We start from the raw sequence: 26,873 nt of genomic DNA, 5'->3' as shown, positions 1-26,873 counted from the left end.
TCCTCAGTATAGTGACCGCCCGATTAAATTATAAGACCGAAAGGTCATCGTATTGTGCGCTGTTAGTGGAACGATTATTGAAGGCCATTTTCGTATACGCGATTTCGAATATTCTATGTTCTGTACTTGTGCCGCTGGGACTACAATTGGCTCGACTCGAACCGTACTAGGCTTTTTCTTCGAGGGAGAAAATCAAAAATTATGATTTGACGTTCAATGTTTGAGTTGAGAATTGAAATGAACGCCTACCGCGATGTGAAAATTGAGACCGAAGGAACGGCTTGTCAAAATTAACACGACTGATATGTCAAAATTGACACTGGACAGACGACTTGTCAAAGTGAGGTGCGCATTTGGGAACGCAGCCATGAACAAAAGGCTGAATTACATCTCAGGCTGTGAACCATTTGGTGAAATTTTTAACTTTTAGTTAAAATCTGACACTTCGAAAGTTTTTTGCAAAATAACCCTACTCTGGAGCATGGTTAAGGCTGTGAACCATTTGGCGATTTTTTTTAACCTTTAGGTCAAATTTGACAGTTCGAAAGTTTTTGTAATTTGTAATTTTATTGAGCACGATAACCTGTTAGTACAGACTTTGAATCAGGTCTAACAGGTTATCGTGCTCAATAAATAAAGTTATTTTCTCTTGAATGGAAAAATTTAACCGAGAGAGCGAACCATTTCAACATATGGATAGTTATTTAGAATTGACAGCTGCGATGACCACAAGTTGGGAGAGGTGTGAACATTTGTCGATATTTTAAAATTAGTTTTTTTTCTTATTACATTAAGTATGAGAGGCATAGCCTCGAAAAGTAAACATCCACATCATGAAATAACCTAAACAAATCCTAACACAACACGTTATTGTTTCCATCTTTATCCCTTAATTGTGTATTGAAAAATATTGACAACCTCAGAAAATGTTTCCACCTTTTTATTCTGTTAACTAACGAGCTGTCAAATTTAAATATCGCTCTGTCAATTTTAACCATGCTCCAGAATAGGGTTAATTTGCAAATAATTTTCGAAGTGACAGATTTCAACTAAAAGTTAAAAATTTCACCAAATGGTTCATAGCCTAAAATATTTGTATTTGGTAAAAGTAAGAAGAAGTCTGTTTTTGACACTTTCGAACGTCAAAAAGCTTTCACTTTTATCACACTTTTTATTCATCACACACTTTCATACTGTGCAGCCTACACACTAAAACCAGCCAAAAGTTGTTCAGTAATTTCTTTTGATGACTTGCACAGTAAAATGATATTTTTACGGAGCTGTCAGCAAATTGTTTAAAAATAGCGGTAAAGTTTTAATTTTTTAGCAATTTTAGAATAATTTGAACCCGCAATATTTTTCACTAAATTTACTAGCATTTCTGTTTTTTCGGTACATAAAAATTGTCCAGTAAAATACTGCCTGATTATTCGGCAAAATTGTACCAACATTGCCGAACCTCGTCAAAAACTTGCAAAACAGGTACATCAAATCATCTGTCAAATCAAACTTTCAAACTGTACAGTGGATTTAGTGTGAACTGTGCAATAATAATAATTATTTTGTAACAGTGTACAATCAACTGTGGCTGATTTTTTCAAGGAACAGATCTGACAGCTTCCCGACAAAGAACAAAGTATCACGTCGTATAATTATTGCTGAGAAAATTTTGAATTTTCTTCAAAATAGTGATAGAAACTGCACAAATCTAATTAATTTTGCATCGCTAGTGGAAAACGGTTGTTTTGTCACATTTTGTGAGGGGAACGAGTTTAAAGGAGAAGTAAAAAAACGTTTTCTAGGTAGCTTCTAATTAGATGCGAAAAGAAGCCATACAATCCAAGGAGAGACCGTAATCGATAGCAGTAATTTCAAACATGGTGGATGTTGCGAGACAACTGCTCGATGAGCTTATGGGACGGAACAGAAATCTGGATCCGTCGACTAAGGGCAAAGAACTGAACTGGGAAGATGACGATGTGAGTAATTCAATTCTGGTTGGTAGCAACAAAATGGAGAGCATAATGTGATGACGTAATCCTTGTAGTTTGTAATTTATTTATCATCAGAAGGGAAACTTGTCAGTTACATAAACTTTGTATCCTTCAAGACATGTTCATGCATAAACAAAAATATTGCAATTTTTTTCAGTAAGTTCATTAATTTTGATTCCAGTTTTGCACTTATTTTATCGTGAAGTTTTGTCCACACGATTTGTTCGTCAACACCCGCGCTGACCTGGGTCAGTGCGGCAAACTTCATGATGAGGAAGCGAAAAAATTGTACGAGAATGCGAAACCCAGCCGTAAGAAAATGCAATACGAGGATGACTTCCTGCGCTTCTGCAGCAACATGATCAACGAGGTGGACCGAAAGATAATAAAAGGTAAGCAAAGACTTCTTTTGATGAACAGCAAACTGGAGGGACGACCACTCTCCAAGCAGCATGAGCAGATCAACACGATGAACGAAAAAATCAATAAACTTGTCCGTGAAGCAGAAGAGGCTGGTATTCGAGGAGATGTCGAGCAGGCACAGGTATTTGCAAGGTCAAATAATGAAGTTTGAACAGAATAATTTGAATATTTGCTGGTGTTTTTAGGGGCTAATGCAACTGTGTGACCAACTGAAGGAGGAAAAAGATGCACTGGTTAAACAGCACGAGTCGAACGGTTGGTCAGTGACGGCTGAAATCGCGGCAGCTCAGGAAAAGCAGATGGAAGTATGCGAGGTTTGTGGAGCATTTCTCATTGTAGGTGATGCACAGCAGCGAATTGATGATCATCTTACGGGAAAGCAACATTTGGGGTAAGTTGAATAGCTGTGCATCCAGAGCGCAAATGATGATAATCATGTCTTGCTATAGTTATTCCAAACTACGGAAGGCCGTTGAGGATATGATGGAAGCCAGAAGAAAAAGCGTACCTAGACAGGATGATCGGCGCCGCGAAGAAGGTCGTGCTGACAGACGCCATAGTCGGCGCGATGAACGTCCACCGAGGTAAATTACTGGGAATTGTCCCGCAGATATATTGATTACTTCGGATGGGAAACTTTGTCGTTTTTTTAATTAGTCTATTTGGTAGGACTTAGAGCCGATTTCTTCACCCTTAACTTTTTTGCCGGTGCGTTTAAACAGGTTTAAAAGTTAGGTGTGGATGAAGAAGTCGGCCCTTAATGCTGTGTCAATACTCTACCTGGGATTCGTATATTAGCATGACAAAACGGAATGTTCCATTCCCCAGAAACTCGTTTGCCGGAAAATACAAGATAAGCGGGTAATGTCTGTGACATAGCCGGAGTGTATTGACTACACTGCGAGACGTTAATTCAAATCTAATGATTGAGATAATAATGGTGGTTCTGAAAAGAACCTTCGATGTTGGTGTTGATGGTTGATTCTCTGGATTCAAAGATCGTTGGATATTGTTGACTCTTTTTTTCATTCAATCGTTTATTTGATAATACTGTGCAGCCTACATACTAAAACCAGCCAAAAGTTGTTCAGTAATTTCTTTTGACGACATGCACAGTAAAATGATATTTTCACGGAGCTGCCAGCAAATTGTTTAAAAATTGCGGTAAAGTTTTAATTTTTTAGCAATTTTAGAATAATTTGAACCCGCAATATTTTTCACTAAATTTACTAGCACTTCTGTTTTTTCGGTACAAAAAATTGTCCAGTAAAATACTGCCTGATTGTTCGGCAAAATTGTACCTACATTGCCGAACCTCGTCAAAAACTTGCAAAACAGGTACATCAAATCATCTGTCAAATCAAACTTTCAAACTGTACAGTGGATTTAGTGTGAACTGTGCAATGATTGAGATAATAATGGTGGTTCTGAAAAGAACCTTCGATGTTGGTGTTGATGGTTGATTCTCTGGATTCAAAGATCGTTGGATATTGTTGACTCTTTTTTTTCATTCAATCGTTTATTTGATAAGGCATGTTTGCGTTAGCTTAAACGTGCCAATTTTGTTTTGTTCTACATTTTAAATTGATATTGTTGACTTCTGTCCACTATGTTCAAGCTCATGTGTTGTTCGTGAATGCGATTCTGACATGATTGGTATGGGTGTAGGTCGTCAACCGGTTGTAATTTTGCCATGTGTTGTATATTTCAGATTACGTATTAAACCATTGAATCAATCAGATGAAGTCTTGGTCTATGATATGAAAAGTATGAAATATGTATTCGGCTTTCTACATTGACGGTTTTGACAATCACGAGGTCAATGCATGTATCTCCAAGTGTAGTAGCTAGTGAGATATCAAAGATAAACCGAAACTTGAAGCACTCATTCAAGAAATGAACATATTTCATGTCTTCCTGCCTTGAAATGTGCCTTGCAGTGGCCAGTGTTGTCACACTTGCATTTTCTGCTTACCATCAATAACATTTCAATTTCGAAGAATGTTGCAGAATTGATAAGATGGAAAATAGCTGCTGAAGGAAAAGATTTTTTTGATTTATTTGTTAGTGCTATTTTGTTTGCTACTAGCACAAGCCTGCATAAACTAATTAGTGCAGTCAGTCTACTGTATAGAAGTTTGCAAACGCAGTTGCTGAATACCTTTTTTGTGGGAGACGAATCACTGAGACCAGTATTTAGATCTATTGTGGTATTTCCGGACGCTATGGTTATTCCTACAGTCGTGATTCGCTGGTTGGGCCACAGCCTCTGTCCAACTAATGAATTTGATTCGCTAGTTGGACCTACTGACAAATGTCAAAAAATCTCCAAAGAAGACGTTAGTAGTGTAAAAGATTGTTAGATTGTCAAAGCAAATTTGACATGAGATTTTGACGTTCAGATGCTTTTTAGTTGGTCAATGGTCCAACTAGCGGAGGTCCAACTAAAAAGCGGTCCAGTTAAAGAGTGTCACCCGAGCAAAGTCGAATATCAAAATTACAATAAGTAGAACTCATATTTTGATAATAGCATCAAATTGAAACCTTTTAGTGCTATCAGTTTTAGATTTTTTAACCCATTCATGCCCATGTTGTTTGTGGACAACAACGTTTTTAAACAGCTATAACTTTTGATTGAGGCAAGATTTGCTCACAAAAACAAGTAAGGCTATTAAATGCGACTATTGGCTTTCATTTGAGTATTAGCAGTTACAAGGATCAGCTCTAGAACTGAAGTTATTACAATTACTCTGATTGAACTCCGATGGAGCAGTGCTGCCAGGGACAGTTTACGTTGACGACGGAAAATGAATTTTTCATATAACTTCGTTATGTTGCCATATTAGTGAAAACTGATAAAACTTATCAATTTAGACTATTTTCGGCTACGTTTTCCACGGAGTTGGACTATTGTTAATATTCTAGGAGAATTATAGTGAGCATTGGAAGGTAAAAATTGAGCAGCTTCTAGCACTGCAAGGGAAGCACCTACCTTTATGAAAAAAAGTTTTTCGAGTTTCTTGACACCATCGTTTTCAAGAAAAAATAGTTTTGAAACCCTACACGCACTAGAAAAAAGTTGGGCATGAAAGGGTTAAATATAACAACAAATTTTGATCTCAATTTGCTATCCTTGTTTCATAGAAGAATTTTCTATGTTTATATTTCTTTGGTAAAATATCAAAGTGAGTACATATTTTGTTATCAAAAAAGAATTTAACATCTCAATGAGCTTTCAATTTACTCTCACTGATAGCAGAATTAGTTTTCTGTTTGATATCACAGGACAATTTTTCTGCTCTCCATTTTGATCTGAAACCAATGAAAAGCAAGTTGTTTCGGGTCAACGAAAATGTTAATTATAACCGAAGACTGCATATCAAGAAGACTGGCAACTCTGTCCAGAATCTGGAGAAAATAACAGCAACGCCACTTGCGGGTAAAGGTGGTACTTCCCATAGTGATGCACACACACATATACACTTACATTAAGTTTCCTACCTTCCTCCAATAGAGGCGATGTAATCTCTATCGCTTCTCGTTTGTATGGGGGAAGAAAAGAGATATCAGTCTTCTTTATATGTAGTCTTCGTTAAAACTCTTATTAGAATTATTTTATTGTCCTGAAACGGACCGGACAGGGGTGATTATTTTGGTACGTTCTTCATAAAGCCAATTGGATCTCTATCGGCATGAATCACTTGCACGGTGCCTCCAAAAAACCATACAGTTATGGCCTCACTGGTTTCTTGAAGGGCCGCTATAGCTGAAAGGGAAGCTGGTTGGTCAGCAGGTCAGTCCTCTCTTTGATTTTTCCACTGATGTGCACTGCACACTGGTTTTGCACTTTCGAGCATAAGTGCAAAAAATTGGGTTCCACTGACACGACCAGGCATGGGAAAGATCATTTCACGAAACGATCAATTTGAAATCATTCACCAACATGCTCTTACTGTGAAACCCGATCTCGGCAACCCTTCTTGTGCAGAGTTACACGTTCGTGCGAAAGCGAGAAGCAAAACACAGAACTGAAAAAAAGTAACAGCGCCCGACTATGATTCATTCTCCATCGCATACGTAGTGTTTTGAATGAAAGCAGAAAGGATCGCAAATGAATGTATTCTTTCATTCACAAAGATTCATTTCAAAACATTCACCGGATCGTTCTAATAAAAAAAACTTGTCGTTCTTGTTTATAGACCTATGAAATTTTCACTTGGTGATCTCTTATTGTTGAGTAACTAGTTTGCAATGTGCTGGTGGAAAAAAATAACTTAAAACGATTCCGTGCATATCACAATATCAATTTCAAGTGGATTGTAGTGCAATCTACTTCTCAACATTGATTATAGTGTACATTTGCACTATAAAGTTGACCTAACCCAACCAGAGAATACAATGTCACATTCATTTGTGAACTAAAAGTTGATTCACTTGTGAATGTTTACAGTACAATCTTCCGATTCAATCCGCGAATGAAGAACACGATCTTCTTCATTCAACATAGTACGTGTCATTCTTTTACTTGGCTCACATCTTCGGAAGTTCATCTCTATCTACGTTCAGTTGTGTTCTTTTGGAGAGTTTTAGTCGGATCGTGAATGAACGACTGGCTGCTGTCAAAGCAATGAGCGGATTCGCCAAGAATCATGCGAATGAATGATAATTTCCATCCCTGAACACGACAAACCAGTGAACTGCACTTCACCGGCGCACTACCTTCGAAAAAGGTATCTGATAGCAAAGAATTTCTCGCTGGTGACAATTTCCGGCCGGTATCAATGCTTTCGTCCAATGAACCATGCTACTACTATTCCGCTTCTTGCAGCTACTATCGACGATGGGTAAACGAATGATGAAAAATTCAAACAGGCCATGTCTTATGCTGCCGTGCTACGCATAATTGTCTCATGTATATAGGGAATCCCATAGAACTTGGGACAATTAAGCTTACAACGGCAGTATAATAGTTGCATGATTTAACGACGTAAAAAAGGCCAGTCTAATCAGGATGGATGCCGAATAAAAACCTAAATTTTCAAATTTTCAATCCTTTCTCTTGAGTAAATCTCAAGTATACTAAAAACTTGAAACATATGATGCAATTTGTTTGTAATTCAGTTCTTCTACACTTTTACGTTGTGCACTAGGGATTCGATGTGATATATAGGTGTCCACTCAAGAACGACTATATATATCGGAATACATTCGCCGTTCGGTTGCATTATTTTTGCTTGGTAACGGGGCGTTTAGAGCTATTTCAGTCGGTAGTCGCTATTTGCAAGGAAACAGTACAAGAGTTGGTACCAGATTTCTCGCTGCATTTGCCGCAAATAATGTAGTGTAGACTTCTTTCTCCGAATTCGCATAGTTTTTGCTTTTGTGCACGTATGTTTCCCCCAGTTCACGCGAATACTACCTCTCTGTTAAGAACCAAATGAAGATGGGTGATTCGTCCATATTTAACACACGGACAAGACTACTTGCGATGTGGTGCAATTTATTCGTATCGAGCTGCTAATGAATACGATCCAACCATGCTTGAATTTTTGGTTCCATTACAATTATCCGTTGCGTCTTTGATAGCGCACTGGTAGGGATTCACCGAGATATATTGGAATGTGGTCTAAGTAACAATTTCAACCACTTCCGCTCGGGAATACCATCGGTGAACGGATTGTTTCCACCTGATAAGCTGAACGTATACGCTACAAATACGAGTAGCGCAAAGGTTGGTTTTCCGGTTGATCAGCAACGACTAAGGTGCTGATCAACCGGAAAACCAACCTTTGCGCTATCGATTATCCAATTGACAATGTATTTCCTCTTCTTTCGTTAAAATATTCGGTCTTCTTGGATTTCGAAAAGCTTCAGCTTTAAGCGAATTTGGCTTTCAGGAACATTACATGCAATCGCTGCCCGACGGATAGAGTGATTGTTTCTAACAAGATCGACAGGATTTTCCACGTGCACAAACGAGTAACGCTTGCATACCATCCCGAATTGCTACAAGTGCGCAGAAATAAGAACACAAATGTACCAGAATATACTTGAATGTTACCTACATTGCTCAATCACTGGAAAAGTAGTCGGAAAAAAGTTATTTTTTCAGAAAAAAAATGCGTATATAATGTACGGACACTTCTTAGTGCCGGTGCTAAAACTCAAAAATTTCACCGTTTTAGCATGTGATGATCGCTTTGTTCATTTATTGACCTTACATGAATAATTTTTCGTGGTAAACAAATTTAGTCAAATATTAGCAATAAGTAAATAGATTTTTTGGAATAGTTGAAATTTTCGGAAATTTGCTGTGCCATGGTTTATTATCTTGATGATAAGAAAGTGCGCAGAGCTGCGCAAAGTTAGGTGCGTACACGGTATTGCTTCTTCGTGCTCTACAGCGGTGTAACCCCTTAACGTTCAACTGAAAATGTCTCAAAATGCGACGACTCTTGAAACAGTTTTTCTACGCCGTTGGAAAAATCTTCATGACAATTAATCACTAGAACTCCAAAAAGCCTCGAATACCTTGATTGATTTACATCTAAGCCGGAAGACATTGAACTGACAAACAGAAAGGGTCGTCTAGTCTACATTCGCGGTGACGCATTGGAAACGTGGGCTCACCTTCGTGGACCGTTGGAGCTCCTGAAGTAGTTGTTGGGAATCCGCAAATATCTTTTCTGTATAGACCGAGAAATTTCAAGCATCACGAAAGTAAATTGCAAGAATATACAATCGATTTTAAATCGTGGGACAAAGGAAAACTTTGAAGTGGTTCGTTGTACAAAAATAGGGGAAACAACTGATTTAGACCAATCCGATAATGTGTTCTATTTGGGGTTTTCGAGTGAGTGATGCGGCAGCACCTACCAAAAGCGTGTCATACAAATAAATTTAGATTCATTGCACAATTTATGACATTCCGATAGACATTCCATTCAGCGAAACTGCCCTTGGAAAATTTTCTTATATATCGGAAACCGTACAGTGTACGTACACTCGTATACATTGTGCACATCTCCATCATAATTAATCCTTGTTCGGGTGTATTATTTAAATGAACTCTTGTTCTATTAGTATAGATATCCTGTTTGGACTCAAAACTTTATCTAAATTCATTTGTAAGCAAGGGATATGTTTTATCTATTCTTACAAATTTATTGCAGAGAACATGACGATCGCTACAGACGTGACGATAGACGTCGCGATCGCCGAGACCACCGGGACCAAGATCATGAGCGTTACGAGAGACGTGAACGTGAGCGCGACCGAGGTCATGGCGATCGTGGCCACCATGATCGTCACCACAAGCGATGTGAGTATAAGAAAAAAATAATGAATCGTAAGAAACTAAACACTAATTAATTTACAGACGAACGCCATCGTAGCAGGAGTCGCAGCTACTAAACTTGGATTAAGCATACTCAAAGTACGGATTGTCAGCACGATTTTCGTTCTAGTAGCAAAGACTGTACATCATTGTTTATTTTCGTTTGATCACAACTTTTCAATAGAGGTATCCCAAGCTACACAAAATAAAATACTAGACCAATATTATTAATTCAACTTCTATCAAGGTAAGTCAGATTATGTAATTTCATATTTCTAATCAAATATTTTTTATTTTCTTTCATTGCCAAATGTGTTTTAAATGTCATAACCTGTTTATATCGAGAGTAAGGTTAGAATCAACAGATATAAAATACGTTAAAGTTCACACTTCACTCTAAGCATGTCGTTGTGGTCAGATTGTGATGATACATGTTTTGCTGTGGGTATCACTGTAGCCATCAGGTTAGTCTCGCAAGAATTTAAAAAAAAACTGTTCTTGAAATGACGTTGCAGGCAAATTGTTACGATCAATGTAATGTGACGAGGATCGCATTTTTGTTTCGATTCACGGTCCTAGAGCGGTGTGATGTATTGAAACAACTCATGTTATGTATCAGGTATACTGTTTTATTTTAGTCCTTGAATCCAGAAAGACTTAAACATAAATATCGACTGTTCGAGTGTTTTGCAGTTGTGTTTCTCGACGACAGTTTTCCGATCGATCTGAATGACAATTTTGAAAGGTATTTACTATGTCATAACAAGCTAAAGCAGTCGAAATTCATCAATGAACTTGTAGTTTTCGAATCGTGCAGAATCGGTATAAGAAAGTTGCAGCTTCAACAGCTTTAATAGGACAGGGAAGCATGGATTCCATTAAAGAGGTATTTTAAATATATCGAAGGATTTTTTTTTAAATTTACACAATAACGCTACTTAATGCTATGGTGACTTGAAGTTCATCGGTAGGGCAGCAGTGTCGTTCTTCGGGTGTCATCGTTGCAGAAGTACTAGCAGTCTCAAATAACCAGGTATTCTTCTTATTGTGCTGACTTTTTGGTGATAGGATATCTGACCGAAATTAATTTGACCGATGGTTATTTGGTTTTTTGGGATACTTGGCAAAGACAATCGATTTGCACTTTATTACCTATTAATAGAATTTCCAAGAAAACGGTAAATAGCATAATGCAATCTGACATTTACCGTAGAGCGTTCATGATAAAATTGGTATGCACAAAGGGTAATTAAGTTTTTTGGCATGGTATCATTTGGTCTAGTGTCCATTTGACAGATTATTCTTGCAAAAATATGGTTCATTTGACAAAGTTTTGAGCAGTATTTATTGTTTATGGTAATTGTCATTTTGCATAATTATTTGAGTCCAGGAATACATTGCATTGATTATTTATTTCTTGTGTTTTGTATTTATTCTGTTCAGTTTATTCTAAAATTACAACATCGATATCATCTAAACTTCCTTGACAACTACAAATACTAAGAAATTGTGACGATAAAGTACTAATATTGCTTCGACAGCCTTGCATTCCGTGGGCTTGGATTGCAATTTTTTATGCTTAGGGATCTGTAGCTCGGAGACCTTGGATTCTGTTGGTCCCTAGAATCTAATAGCAGCACGGCGCGTGCTTCAGGTGGTGGATAGAAGCGAAGGGATACTCTGACGACTGGCAGATTGAATTATTTTTGCCGTCGATTCAACTATATCCAGACCGATGCAGTATCCTATGGTTATTGGTTCATTACATATAATCTAAATTAAATATCATTCAATTTGCGCAATGCATTAAAACTTGAGTTAATTAGCCGAAGTATTGGGATCACACCAATTTAAATCCAAATCTAAAGTAAACATTCAATTGTACAATGCATTAAATTTAAAATTTAAGTGAACTAACCAAAGTATTAGGACCATGTCAAGTAAAATGTTCAAAATATGCTAGTAATCATAAAGAACCATCATCCACGCGAACCAAATCGTCAAATAAAGTGGCCATGTTTCCAAATATAAGCAACTTTGAGGGACCGTTTTTTATCTACTTAATTGGTCTGTTTTTGTTTTACTTCTATTATTTCTTTTCCACTATTCATGTATACCTAAAAATATCAGTAAATCTATACGCTTCTACTTCATTTCTACTTACTTAATCTACACTCACAATATCCAATTCAAAACGAACAAACGCCGCTTGCCTTCACGATAACGCAAACCGGGTCACAAACGCGAACATGCAATTGCAATCATCCATACATACTTACACCCGCGATCTCGCAAACAACCCACCGCTCGCGCCATCATGAATCGGTCGCGTCCGAATGTTTTTGTCATCGTTCTTAACCCTTAAAGGCGCAAAGCAATTTTTTTCAAATTTTCTGAAAATTGTCTCTCAGCATTAATACGTTACTCTGATAATTTTAAGATGGTTTTGGCAATGTTGTTTTAAAACAACATTGCGCATTTAAGGGTTAACTGCCTAGATTAATAAGCCGTATGAATAAAAACTAGCATTTGCTCAGCTTCTTGAGATTCGAGCAGTCGAGCAGTAGCGTTGAGCATTTGCTCAAGTTGGTATGAATAAAGACTTTGCTTTGACAGATGTTTTCTCCATTTGTGTTTTTGCTTTTCGAACATCTAATTCCGTATGAATAAAGTGATAAATCCTGAGCAAATGCTCAGCGAATGCTGAGCAAACGGAGTAAAATTTTGAGCATGGTCGAATGCATGCTAGGAAACGTTAAATTTTGAATCTGATTGTTTTTTAATTATAAGAACGTTAATTTATGATCTCTGTACGGACATTTGACATGTAAGCAATTCTCGAAAACATTTTGAAGATGTTTATCGCATATAATTAATTTTCAGTCTTGTATGGAAACATCTGAACATACCAAAGAACATGGATTAAAACAAATTTAACGCACACTCCAGGCAAGATAAGTCTAATTCTCGATATGATGAGTATATAGTGCTTTCGCATTTAAGGGACTCGGAAAAGTTTTGCTTTAAAAGTGTGAACGTTTTCAACAATTTGTTTTGTGTTGTTTAGTGTGTTTAAATTACGGGAAATTATAATTTGATTGCTTCGAAATGTTACTTATCGTCCGTTCTCGCTGTAATTATTAACTATAGGAAGTTTTCAATGGATTGAATAAACCATGGAATCTAAGAAGCGAAATTGTATGTGTACGAAACCATCCAATCCTGGGTTAGCATAAATTTAAGATCAAACATATTTTCAGACATTTAAAAAGACATTTTCAACGACAACTTAATTATTCTTTACCTTCATCAGTTAAGTTTCGAAACCCGGTTGAATTCAAATTATTCTTACTCAGAAAAATCCGCATAAAATTATATTTTTCTTGGACCGGTTTTATGCACATGGTTCTACATAAACGATTCTTACGTCGAAGTGCCTAAGTCTACGTTTTACGCTTGAAGCGTTTAGCCAATGTTTATACGGTAAGGGAATCCATGAGGTTTTAGAATCTGTAGAATAGAACCGCTTATATAAGAAGGAAAACTTGCATTATTAGTGTGGTTCGGAAATTTGATGAGATCAAAAAAGTACAAGAAAAAGTCAAATAATGTCAATTTACAGACAATTAGCGTAAAATTAATATCAACTCGCCCCTTATTGTTGTTTCATATCGAAATTAGTATGCCAGGAATACGGGTTGATGATAATTTTTAACCGAGATCAAGTAGTCATATCCCTGGTAAAAGTATGGAATCGCTTAATAAAGTATCGGAAATTTTTAATACGTTTATCTGGAGATTCTCATCATCTATCTCTTCGGCAAAGTTGCTTTGAAGTTCAAGAGCATCTACAAGGTGTTCCTTTTGGTTCAATTATTATTCGACTGTGGAATAGTGATTTTTCAGAACCACACTTCTAAAAGGGGGTTGTGTAGACCTCATTGTTCGAAATTATTCAACACGTAGTACTAGTGTACATGTGACAATTTAAAATATGAAAGGTTTGATCACTTGAACATGTTCTCAAAGACTTACTTAGATTCATTTGAAAATAGAGTGATCAGAAAAATGGAACAGAGAGGCGTAGTTTAGAACCACTTGAAATGAAATGCATGTCACCTGGACAATCAAAGTAAAAAATCATTTCAATATGAAGGTGATCAGGCCTTGGACCACTTGAAATTAATGTAATTCAGACTGACAAATGATTCAAATACCTTGAAAGTAAAGTGAAAAAATCTGAATATATTGAACATGACGAGAATCACACATAAAAAGTTTAGAAACAACCCAAAGTCTAAATTTTTATAAAAATGACAGAACTCGAATCATATAGAACGGCTGACAAATAAAGTAATGTAATATGTATAAAATCAATTCAATATGAAGTGCGAAAGATCTGAATAGTTTGGAATTGGATTATCTTACATGTGGGAAAGATCGGGACAAGTTGACACGGAATTCGTTTTTAGGCAATAAGTCACATGATACTGGATTTTCTAAAATCTAAATGCACTACATTGAAGTTTACATTTTATTGTACATATACTTTAAAACTTATTTTTCTTGAAATGTTGAGGAAATGTTTCTATCAATCATTGTTTCTTTTTATTAATTTACCCCGGGTCCAGGGTAGGATACAAACCCAAAAGATAAGTTGATACGAAAACAGAAGTCATAATAATAGACAGCATTCCACATATTACACACTTCAAAGTTCAAATTCGCACTTCTCATGGAACGATGCAGAAAAACGCCAACAGTTACATTATTGAAGATATGAAGATATTATACATTGACCACGATTGATCGTTGCATAACAATCAATAATCAATAGAAGCAATTCTCTTCAACAATACGCTAAACCAGCGGATCTCAAACTTTCTCGTCCCATGATCTCCTTCGTAATCACTCCGGGGATTTGCTAACCCTCAAGGTCCGTTACAAAAAAATGTTCGAAATTCTTGTAAGCACTCGGAAAAGAAATTCCTCTTCGCGGACCCCTAGCAAATACGGTCCACGTACCCCAGGTTGAGAATCACTGCTTTAAACAAATCGTCCCTTGCTATTTTCTATTCTTGCCACAAAGATGGAAAGAAGACGTTATGATGTGTTCATAGCTTAAACGCGAATTTCTGAACATGACGCAAGGTTATCATAAATGGACTGAGAGCAAATTAAGGACACATTGAATCTTGATCGGAACAAGTTGTGATAATGTCGTATTAATGCCGGATGAAGATGACAATATTGAGCCTTCCATCTTTCAGTAAAAGTGCTTTTTTGCAAAGAGTCGTGGATGGTAAGCGGGTAGGCCACTTTATTGACAAAAAATGTTGAAAGGAAATTACCAATTAAATATGATTGAAAAGTTTCGGAATGAACTTGATTTGAAACACTTCTAATATGCCAGGATTTATAACTAAAATCACAGAGAACAGACTTGCATGTTTGAACAAATAATTTTTGTACCCATATGAAGGAAACCCCGTTGCTTGACCAGCTAACCCACTTGGTGTTCAATGCGCGTGAGGAATACGCATGGTCTTGTCTGAGTGAATGGTGACTTTTGAATTGTGTATAAGGGTTGAGAATTATCAATTCGCAAGATGAATTCAAAACCAGTTAGCAATTTTCAGCAGTCATGTCAGCACGAAGAACAAATGTTTTATTGTCATATTTATTGGTTTACTTTTAGTACATTAAATCACCAATGAATTATAGGATAACCCACCTAGTTTTTGAATCCTGTTAATGTATTTGCCTTCTGCACTGCCAGGTTTCTCTGTATTTCTTTGGTTTGATGCAACAATTACATTCCTTGGGTTGTCTATAAAGTTTCAATATTATTAGTTCATCTTTAATTGTTTAAAATTAAACAGAATCCACAGTTTTAAAATATATCACTTTCCATATTTCAACGCTAGCCAAGAGGAACCGGTGGAAGCGATACATTTTCAAATTGTATTTAAATATACAATTGTAATAATTTTTATTGATTCAATTAGATTGTATGATTTGTAATATTTTATCTAAACTATCGGGGAAGGGTCCGAAAAGTGAAAAATTCATGCTGTAAAGAAATATCATTTTCGAGTTTATGTCAATGTATAAAACATGCATTGACAGTTTTTTTAAGAACAGTAATTTTAGAGCAGACTTGTGCATGTATTGCATTAAAAAACATAGGTAACCAAATATTATTGACGTTAACGTAATTTCACTTCCTCTAGGGGTCCAAATTGGTTACCGTAATAATTGTTCTTATTGTATTGAATACTTGCATATGCTTTAGAGTAGTACATGCACTATATTACTGTCATACAAAGTTAGTCGTTTCAGTTATTTCGATAGGGATTATTTTATCCTGTTTAAAATGTGCCTTAGATAGTATAACAACACGCACGATTAATTATAATATAATCGTTCGCAGGAAAGAAGCCAATATATAATTGTCATTAATAAAAATACCAAAATTTATACATGATAAATAATACGTGTATTACGAAACCTTTAATTACATAGATATATCGACAAATGTCTCGAGACACTAAAAGTAATCGCTTTTCATTATATTGTATTGTTTTGGGGATGTCGTGTTTCGCCGGAATAAAGGAGCAAGGAATAATAAAATCGTTCACCTGCCATTTGATTCAATTGAACATATGCAACACTTCCGACTGTCGGCTGTCCGGACCTGAAGTTGATTATTTTAACAAACCGATCATTTCAAAATTAATTCAATAAACGATGAATCTATCATATAATCTCGGCAGCTGGCTGTGTATCTTGACTTGTGTATCTCTTTACCCCACCCTACTAACACAAAACTCTTTCCCGTGGCAAACCTGCAAATGCAGAGGTATACACGGTCTCCATAATAACGCTTGTTACACTAACATTCCTTCCTTTCTCCAACGACTGCAAGGACGTTGCCGGCACCGGTATTGGCATTTCAAAGTATAGAACTCGTTCGCATTGAGGATGGATAGCTACTCCCAGGCCCCATTCGTTGATTCTCTGCGCAATTTGGCTTGTTCTGGTCAATCACGGAGTAGCAACTACGAATTGTACGGTCATCATGCTCATGCTCACATATGAAGGAATCCTCGTTCAAACGCTTCGCTGTACCAGCTTATTCGAATTTCCGATCAAATAAAACACTCCGGCAGGCAAAAGTGAGGGCAAAAACTAACTCATTCAATGAGTTTCAACGTCGCAAAAAGCTTAGTGTGGAAGTTTACCGTGACATATCTTTTTGTCGGTTCTGACAGCATAAAATACAAAGTTACTTTACGCTCGTCCAGGACATGCCGCAGACTCAGGTGATTCGCATTTCAAATGTCAAAATATCCTGACTCCTGCGGTAGTAGACAAAAGGTTAAGTCGCCGGTAAACTCTAAGCTTGCTCTTATAACCCAACTCCGCGCTTTTCTAAACTTTCTTCCTTCAACTCCTTGCTCTACCTTGAGTACTATGGCTCCTGATATTGAAAAATATTTCACACCTTTCAGCTCCTTGCTAATTAAATGTCGTTAAAACATAAAAAAGGAAAATTGTCTCACTCTTAGTCGATAATAAAAAAGAAAAAAATAAAGATATAAATCTATGTTGGCCATTTTGAAATCTGTACATGATCACCCAGTAAGTTCAACCGGAAAATGAACTGCAATGCTGGCTTCAACACTAACTAAACCTGCTTATTTGAATTCATCTTTGGAATGGACTCGTCAATTCGTTTTCTACATATGGTAAGAAGCCAATTTTGGCCATATTCGAGAGGCTGCCACACTATTTCATTAATTACGCAGCCTACAATGGATAAAATGCGTATAAATTGGCCTAATCATCTTTGCTTCGTTTTTAAGAACCAATATAATAACAAAAATATCCCTTACAGTTTGAAAATTTCCCATTCAAACGTGATTCCATTGAATATCAGTAGATTTTAATTAACATCCCGAAGTGTAGTTACGACACTGCAGCTATTGCACAGGCATTACCCACCGATCTTATTGCCTTTCTCCTATAGAAAGGTTCTGCAATCACTCTGAACATCGTCAACTTAATCCCGGCATTTTTTTTTACCTGCATAGGTTCTCTGTATTTTAACAGGGGCGTAGTTAGGGGTGTATGGTGAGAGGTACCGTCCCCACATCACCAACCACCCTTTCCTAAACCGCCCTTCGCTCATTATGTAACCCCCCCCCCCCTACCCGAATACAATTTTCTAGTTTCTCCAGAATAAATTTTCCTAGTGTGTCTGAAAAACCAGTGAAAAATTTAGTTTGAAATGTCATATACCATCATCAATGATTTTGAGTTGAGAAACTAATTCAAAATTGCTTTACAAGGTTTTGGTGGGGTCCAAACCCCGAACCCTTCTCCTCCGCTGGTTTCAAGTGTTTCAGTGTCGCACATAGCAACTCAAGTTCGTAGCTGTCGATTAATTGCTCGTATGTGTAAATCGCAATGTGTAAAGCCATGGAATCGTAGTTTGGATAAATGAGAAAGGCACAATTGCATAACTAGGTGAATTAAAACGGATTTTTATTTGGAAACGACCATTAACATAAAAGAAACGGGCAATTTAAAAAAAAACAATGGTTTGCTTAAAGGTAGGGGAACCCGGGGCTATTAAGACAGTGAGGGTAATTCAGAAAGTCGTAAGACTGTTATTCATATTTGTGAAAGCGGCGCTCTATAACATTATTTTTGACAGCTGAATCTCATTCTTCAGTTTATTTCAGAAAGGAGAACCATTAATGAGGCAAAACAATGATTGAAGTAATAAACTGAAGTGAAAAATTTCAGGATACTGGTTTGGAAAGTCTAGGGCTCCAATTTTATGGAATGATCTTTATTTGGGTGAAAATACAGATAATTTTTTGGAGTTTTTCCATTAAAGAATTCACAGGTAAACATAATTCCATTGCAAAATATTGCCCGTTTCATCTGTAGATAAACTTTCGTGCACATTTTGAAAGCAGCAAAATAAATGTTCTCACGTTAAACTGCATGGGGGACAGCAAATAAACAAACCGAACATCTTATGCACAATCCTAGAGAGGGCGTTGAATGTTGTTTTTGTTAACCACCGCAACAACCAAACTATGGTAGATGCGGTGTGAGTATATTTTCGTGTGACAAAATTATTTAGCTGTGAGTCTATTTGGGGGTAAAATTCACAATAAAAAAATGGCAGTCTTAATTGCCCCGTAGGGAGGTGCGAAATAACGTAGACTTGCAAATCGTCGCCTAGAGCTACCATGAAGTGGTGTAAAATGTAGCTATGGTTTCACATTAACAATTAGGACCGTAAAACTATAAATTCTTTCACATTAACCTACCTACAAAGGTGAGTTACTTAGGAAGGTACACCCGTCTAGGTCCACTACTATCTGCGAAAATCGTAAATATCTGTTAAAATATTATTTTTATGTTTGAAAAAATCACACGAGAATTGGAATGGTTAACAACCGAAATACATGGTTTATGTATGGTCCATACAACTAAAAATGATATTGAAGCACTTAGAAAAAAAAAGCCTACAAAGGTAATTATGGTCATATTGGACATTGATTTAATCAAATAGAAAAAAAATTACACTGATAGGATTTTTTGCTGAAATGATCTAAATATAATTAACTTATAACACATTGAAAAACAGAAAATTATTTCGGCTAGCTTTTTGGGTAGTTACTCCATAGTGCGCCGGTTCCAAAGGACCAGTCAACTGAAGCACCACAACATCAATCGTCTAGAACTATAAACGACTAAGGAAATATTTGGGGACGATGAAGGATTATGGTTGTTCAGAAATTTGCATGTTGTAAAAGTTATAATGTAATTGCTTCATACGCAACCGTTGATAGATAGCATTGTCAAAGATAACAGGAAATGGTTGGTTTGGTTTCTAAAATAAGAAACTTTCAATTTATATGACTTTAATTCGTGACACTGAATTATACGTATATAAAAACCTTAGAATTTTTGCCATTTCATAAAAATATGCTGCTAGCAGTAATTTTAAAAGGTAAGAAACATAGTAAACAGATTTCCCTTTTGGGGAATCCATGCCAAAACTCTCGATACAGTTGTCCAATTTTGAGAATACGTTAAATACCCGTCATTATTCGAGTCACCCCTTGAAGTCACTAGACTACTGCTTATTTAGCGTAACAGAAGTCGGGCATTCAACCGGTACGATGAAGAAGTGGAATTTGTCAATCACCTACTATCTTAGAAATAACAGTTTTATGTCCCGGCTCGACTAAGCTGACGTCAGTGGTGCAGGAAGATCGTGTGTTGCCTTCACGTATATATACACGCCCTGATATTCGGCAACATCGAACTCGATCGGATTACAAATCATCTTCAATGGCTTGAAAAAAACAAAAGCTCCACAGTCCATTTGTAACGCATGATATGTCCTCCCAAACTAGTTGTTTTCATGTCTGACATGAAGTTACTGCATTGTTATTGATTGTGAATTCGATCATCGAATCTTGAACGGTGACACGAGAAACACTACGGATATCATTCTCTTGTGTGGTCAGTATCGTGAATTCCGGAGCACCACATGATAGTTCCTGATCAGATGCCTAGAAAAAATGTTTTTGCCTATCAGTATTATGACTATACATTTTTAATTGAACTATATAACTAACAACGAATGCGACTTTTCTTACACATTTTTAGGAACGAGGACAAATTTTGTGAACACCGCATCAAATAGCGTTCTGCTACACCGATAACCGCTGGTGCAGCAGCAGTGGTATTTGGATACATCACTCCAACGTAGCTGCACAAAATGTAGTTTACACTGTTTTATGCCACAGAGCATTGAAATTTATAAATTTTTAGCACATTTAACGAGATTAAAACTTTAGTAAAAATCAAAACATACTGATCTAACCTGACTTGAAGCAGGTGAATGACAGAGCAAAAGCTATGTTCGAATTTCGAACTTGCTACAGTACAAGCTGAGTAAAGTAAAGTTTTATTCATACCAAGTTGAGCAAATGCTACAAGAGTTTACTTTGCTCAGAATCGAGCAGAGCAAACTTGTCTTGAGCAAATGCTCATTTTTATTCATACGGCTTAATGTCTTCAGTTGGACCAATAAAAAAATAAGGTTCATATCCACTAAACAACACATTCCATGGAAACGTGAGCGGGAACTCTAGTGATATGAGGGAACTCCGCCGTAGTACCTTAACCGTACACTAAAAACTAAGCAACAAATTCACGGTCCGCGCGATCATTCAAGAACACACGCGAATATGCATATGACCACGCAGTTACAAAATCGAATTTATACACGCAAATTCACATACGTTTTGGCATACGCGACAAACACGTGACCGTCGCGGTCTCACAAACTTGATAAAAACACGGGATAAAATAAACTTTTTAACACTCATAAATTGGCATAACATAATCACAAGATACATACATTTGGTATCAAACCTTCTGGTGAAGTATATTATATTTATTTCTGAACAGCCAACAGTAGTACTGCTCAATGCACCTTTTCATCATATTCTGCAGCGCAATTATTCGTCAAGCATACATCAATTCATTAACCCTACCCCAACCCACACCCTGATCCTCTCCCATGGCGTTTATGTGATCTGCATGGACCATTTTGCCATTACCTCTTCTATCATCAACTTTGGAATGACTTGCGCTCTAATTGCCCCACCAAACGCTGCAAAATGGAAATGAAAATGATTTTTTGTTAATGGCCAGTGATGTAACATTTATTGTCACGTGCTAACTCCATATTGAATCTATCATAATCAACAATCAAATTCAAAACCTCCCTCAATAATTCACTTCCAAACTGACGAGAGTTTTATTCAAAAACGCCCACGCCTCTATTGCAAAGCATACACAAACAGTGCAAAGTATGCTCGGGATGTTTTTGCATGAAAAACCAAGTGAGTACCCATAAAGGAGAGATATTCATAATTATTGGAAATGAAAATCAATGGAAACGTATTGAGCGGGTTAGCTGCAGCATGCATCGTATGAGCCTCAATACGTTTAAGGCATTCTATTAAACACCCTAAGATATGCTATCTTTTATAACTATTCTAAACGCATATGTTCATAAATTACTACATGAGGATTACCTCTTAAAGAGCTATGAAGTGATGATTTTTTTACGATGGTATTCAGATTGGACTTAAGATCTACAAACAAATACATACAATTACACCAATTGTTATTCACCAGATTACGATAAATTGGAACCACCCTAGCTAAATCGTTACTAAGGACTACCCTAGGAAATCAAAATGTGTCTGTTCACTTACGAAGTATCTATTTTGAAAAGTTAATAAAACTCGCTTTTGCGAAATTTAAAAAAACTTTTAGAACCACCCTAGGCCGTCTAATTTTTATTTTAGCGCCCTAATTTAATCAAAATCAAGTTCAGTGCACCAAAATTACCCTTAAATGATATTTTCAGTCATTTTAATCTACTTTTGAGGTTTTGTCCAGCTTTTGTATTGAGTGGATCCACTGTGCATAGTTATCTGGGAAATTACGTGGGCAAGTACTCTGCAAAATTTCACACCCATTGATCCTGTAGATTTTGAGCAGTCTTCCCAAATGAACATCATATTAAACCCACACTTCGTATACGAACTCGAATACGTACCGTTGTTTCGAAACACGTGCACATGTTCGCCTGCACAATCGAACCTCATATACGTATGCGGTGTGCGTACACATAGGTTCGTAGCACCAGTTTTCTCTTTCTCACTCTCATAATCACTAGCGTTGACTCTTTTTGCCTTGTGCGATTCGTTCGCTTGGGTTCGATGTTGAGACGAAGCATGTTTGAGGTTGAACTCGTGGGCCTGGGGATCTTTGTGACACTTCTTTTATACTATTATCACTATAGTAATAGCAGAAATGCTTTTATTGTGTCTGTTTCCTATAAGCCTCTTTTAAAAGAGAAAATTGAAATTTGTGACAATAATAACCAGGTAGCTTTACTGCGAAGGGTGTATCACTTGTAAGTAAATGAATCCTTTTTTATTTCTATTATAGAGGTTTTAACCTTAAGGTCATTCGCCTCTTCGAGTTAGAAAAATCTCTTATGAAAAATTTCTAACCCTATATGCAGGGTCGGGACTCGAACCCAGGTGCACTACGTACAAGGGAATCGATTTACCAACTACGCTACGCCCACCCCCTAAATGATTCCTATTAGCAGAATGTAGAACGCTAGCAAATCTCCTCTCATGATATAAAATGACACAGAAGGTTGAAATAATGTGCAGGAGGATTCCTTGAAAAGATCCGTAGCAATAAATAATGCTATAGCGTCAAATACTATTGTTTATAACACTACACTTTCGAAGTTTTTTTCCTTACTATATGATGAAGCTACAAAAGCGCTTATTTGCATCAAACATACTTATATACACCTACTCACACTTCATAACACACGCACATATGTCATTTTTACAAAAAGTAGAGAGAAAAGAAATTAAAGAGGATGTTGACTTTACCCCTATGAGGTGTCGGTTTACCGTAGTGCCTGTAAGTTTTCCAAGTTTTGCAACTAATAATTTTTAATGAAATTTAATTTTTGAAGAAAAGACAAAATTAGGCCTTATTAAGAATTTTCCGAAGAATTCTGCGCGCAAATCATACTTTTATTGGTTTTGTGGTAACCCAGAAAAAGAGTTAAGCTTAAGGTGTCGGTTTTAACTATAATTCCCCTAAACCGCAAACAAATTTTTTTCTACGCGTCTCCGGAGATGTGCTACAATGAAAATGTACGTAAATATTGTTTCTATATGGAAATAGAAAAAAATGTAAATACTACCTCTCTGTATCGCAAAAACAGATTTTAACACTTGTTACGCGGACTACCAAGGGGGTCAGAAAATGGGAATGCTTACTTCGACCTGTCATATTTCAGCTGTTACTTAATCGATTTTCAATCTGTCTTCACCACTGAAAAGTTTTGTAAACACGTTCATTGAAAAAATAGATGAATAGTAAGTTATAGTAAAATAGTAAAAAAATCTTCAGCGAAAAAAATGGGAACACTACTTTGACTTGCCATATCTTAGCTGTTTGTTCACCGATTTCAATTTTTTCTTCAACATTGGATAGGTATATCTTTTACAAACTGTTCAATAGTGGACAATAGAAAAAAAAATCAGTAAATACGAAGAAGTTTAGTTTTTAAAATTTTCATGATATAACATTAAATTTAAAACGATGGCCAATACTTTTTTATATACTTATCGATTATATTTGACTATGGCTACCAATTCTGTAAAAACAAATTCTTTTTCAAAAAAAAAAATTTCATTTCAGAAATTTCATTTAGTTTGCAAATAACTACGAATCTAAAACGACGACCTATATCATTTTATGCACCAATGATTGTAATTGATTTCGGCTACAATTTCTGAAAGATTTTTTTCATATTTTCTCAAAAAATAGACACAAATACGTTGAATTGCAGATATTTCATTTAGTTGGCAAATATCGTCGAATTCAAAGGGACTGTACTTTTTCTAGTACCAATCGATTGTAATTAATTTCGGCTGCAATTTCAGAAATAAAAATTTTAATATTTTATCAAAAAATAGACAAAAATAGTAGAATTATAGAAATTTTATTCAGTTGACAAATATCGTCAAATTCAAAGGGACGACCTGTACCTTTTTATGTACCAATCGATCCAATCAACCGGGTGCCACGTGCATTGTGAAAATCACACCGCCTAAAACCTCAAAAAGTATAGTGACTGTTGAAAATCTACGGCCAAGATACGATTGTTTTGAGATATGACCGGTCAAAGTAAGAGTTTCCATTTTTTACCGCTTGGTATTCCGAGTCGTAAAAAACTCTGTTTTTGCCGTATTAAGCTCATTTTTAACCCTAAAATGCACAATCATCCTAAAATTATTACAGTAATGCATTAAAGCTGTGAGACAATTTTCAGAAAATTTGAAAAAAATGGTTTGTACCTTTAAGAGTTAAGCTGAGTCTAAAAATCAAATGGGAATCAATTATTGAATAAATTTATTGAAGTATACAATTAAAAAGTTTCCTGATTATGAGTTAGTTACATTTGCGGATCTTGAAAATTTTAGGAGGGGTGGGGGAAATGTAACTGAATTATATGATCAAACAAATTATGAAACTAGGCTTTGATTATATTGCTTTGAAATCTTGTTTAAACTACTCAGTGCCTGCCGAAGTATCCAAATAGTGTGACCAAGCAGCATTATCGATCAAATTTTTTTCAACTCAGATAAACGTCCTATTCGCCCGAATGCATCGTCAAGATTAAATGCTGTTTTGCAGCTTGATTTAGACTGTGGGTTACTCGTGGGTTTACTCGAACAGCGTTGAACGTTTTCACAGTTGAAGTCACGTGCAGTATCTATGTAGGAATCAACCCTGGAACTGATTATCGCAAAATATGCCATCTGACACAAACACAGAAACGCGACGCCAAATAATTGATCACGATGCGCTGAGGTAATTGCTATTTCGATCTTACCTTAAAACCAATATCGTGTTCATTTAATTCAGGAAGTAACGGCTGCCTGAGCTTGATACAAACAGCTCTTTTAAGTAGATTTACTGCCGATATCGAAACAATGAGGTAAATAAACTGTATATTTTCTACCATAACTTCGACCAAATGCCGTTGGGCTGCTGCATCTTCTAAACCCTCTATCGAACCCTCGCCGGATGCACTCTCTTCCGTTTTCCGTCCTCACATGATAAGGTATTTGATATAAAATAAGTTAAACAGGAATACATACCTAGCTGTTAAGGTTTATCGTCCAACGAAACCGAAAACCATGCTTGAACTCGACGAATCGTTCTTTCACTTGTGAAAGACGCGGTCATAATCATTTCAAGAAACATTATCTTCGTCAAAAGGTATTTATTGTGCAATAATAAGCAACACTTCTGTTCACATACTATTTTTTGGTATTGATTGAACATTTAGGTAAATCGTGGCTGGATTGAAAAGTGTGCTTCTCTCAAGCTACATACTGAAGGAAGGCTTGTTGAGTCTCATCATTTTATGTACAACTTAATCCTTACCACTGCACTACACTTTTCAATTCATCTAACGACAAGAACCACCGTCACTTTCGGACTCCTCATTTTATATAACATCTCTATCATTGGCATCTTTTCTTTTTGCTTTGGCTACTTACAGAATTATCGCTTATACTTCGACACCCCAGTAGCAACAGCTGTACCAGGAGTCAGAGCAGTGCGTAAATCCATATTACAAATTAAGTTCTACCTAAGAGTTGCGAAGAATACAAGCACATCCATTACACAAGTATAATAGCAATATTGTTAAGTATCGTACTTCATTATACGCAACTGAATAATCATATTATGTCAGTTGAGTATCTTCGGTGTCATATGGCAGTGAAAGTGTTAATATGCTTGCGCTTACGGAACGGAAAACAAAACCAGCAACAAATGTCGCGTAGGTTTGCTACTGGACGAGCAGCAAACAGCAGGTATCGTGCGTTTTTACTTTCTCACTATTAGATGTAATACGAGGCAGTAAATATTTTAACCGTTTCGTTTGAAGTAATATAAGAAGGGCATGGACGAAGCCCCGATTAGTGATATCCAGTGTTAGAGCAGTTGATGTGATGTCACCTTTTAACTATTAATTGTAATATGTAGAGCAACCCAATGAATTGAGTTTAATTTGGATAAGTTTTTCCTCACATCATCCCAATTCTCGATATGTAGCTTTGGTGAATCCAATCCAATTTTCTTATCTCCCAATATGTCCATGCAAAACCTCGAAAGTTTAAAAATCTTTCGATCTGTACGATATAATAAGCATTACAAAGCGTGAACTTAAATATAGAATAATTATAAGTATAACAATAGAGTGCGTGGCGCTAATCGGTGGTTGAAAATTCGTACCTACAGATTGACAAGTAGCGTTTTTGAAATATTTAGTGAACACCCATCGTTGCTGATCGGTAGCAGTAAATGCCACTAACATCAGGATCTGTTTTAATGAAAATACATTTTACGTCTCCATTAAACCAAGCTTCTACAAATTTGCATCTGATCATGTTTTG

General features: G+C 36.4%; 1 protein-coding gene across 2 annotated transcripts; it reads left to right on the top strand.

Moving 5' to 3' along the window:
• The first annotated feature begins 1,595 nt into the window (after positions 1-1,595).
• LOC131692221 (luc7-like protein 3) lies at positions 1,596-26,841 on the top strand. 2 transcript variants are annotated; one of them, XM_058979135.1, is made up of 8 exons: positions 1,596-1,739; positions 1,803-1,979; positions 2,176-2,538; positions 2,603-2,808; positions 2,867-3,001; positions 9,590-9,738; positions 9,796-10,000; positions 25,976-26,841. In XM_058979135.1, the coding sequence occupies exons 2-7, from the start codon at positions 1,878-1,880 to the stop codon at positions 9,828-9,830; spliced, it is 990 nt and encodes a 329-aa protein (XP_058835118.1). In that variant the 5' UTR covers positions 1,596-1,739; positions 1,803-1,877; the 3' UTR covers positions 9,831-10,000; positions 25,976-26,841. The 2 variants fall into 2 exon arrangements, with proteins under 2 accessions (XP_058835118.1, XP_058835117.1); XM_058979134.1 differs by having other exon boundaries at positions 1,597-1,979.
• The last annotated feature ends 32 nt before the right edge of the window (positions 26,842-26,873 follow it).

Source organism: Topomyia yanbarensis, chromosome 3 (assembly GCF_030247195.1).
Source record: "Topomyia yanbarensis strain Yona2022 chromosome 3, ASM3024719v1, whole genome shotgun sequence".
Classification (NCBI taxonomy): Eukaryota; Metazoa; Arthropoda; class Insecta; order Diptera; family Culicidae; genus Topomyia; species Topomyia yanbarensis.
Note: the sequence above shows the minus strand (reverse complement) of the source record. Positions and strands in the feature narration are given on the sequence as shown.

What these genes read in the sequence shown, in the direction of transcription:
- LOC131692221 (XM_058979135.1), top strand. Translation starts at nt 1,878, where the DNA reads ATGGTGGATGTTGCGAGACAACTGCTCGATGAGCTTATGGGACGGAAC. An exon ending in GAGATGTCGAGCAGGCACAG is followed by an intron (nt 2,539 to 2,602) that starts GTATTTGCAAGG and finishes TGGTGTTTTTAG; the next exon opens with GGGCTAATGCAACTGTGTGA. An exon ending in ACGGGAAAGCAACATTTGGG is followed by an intron (nt 2,809 to 2,866) that starts GTAAGTTGAATA and finishes GTCTTGCTATAG; the next exon opens with TTATTCCAAACTACGGAAGG.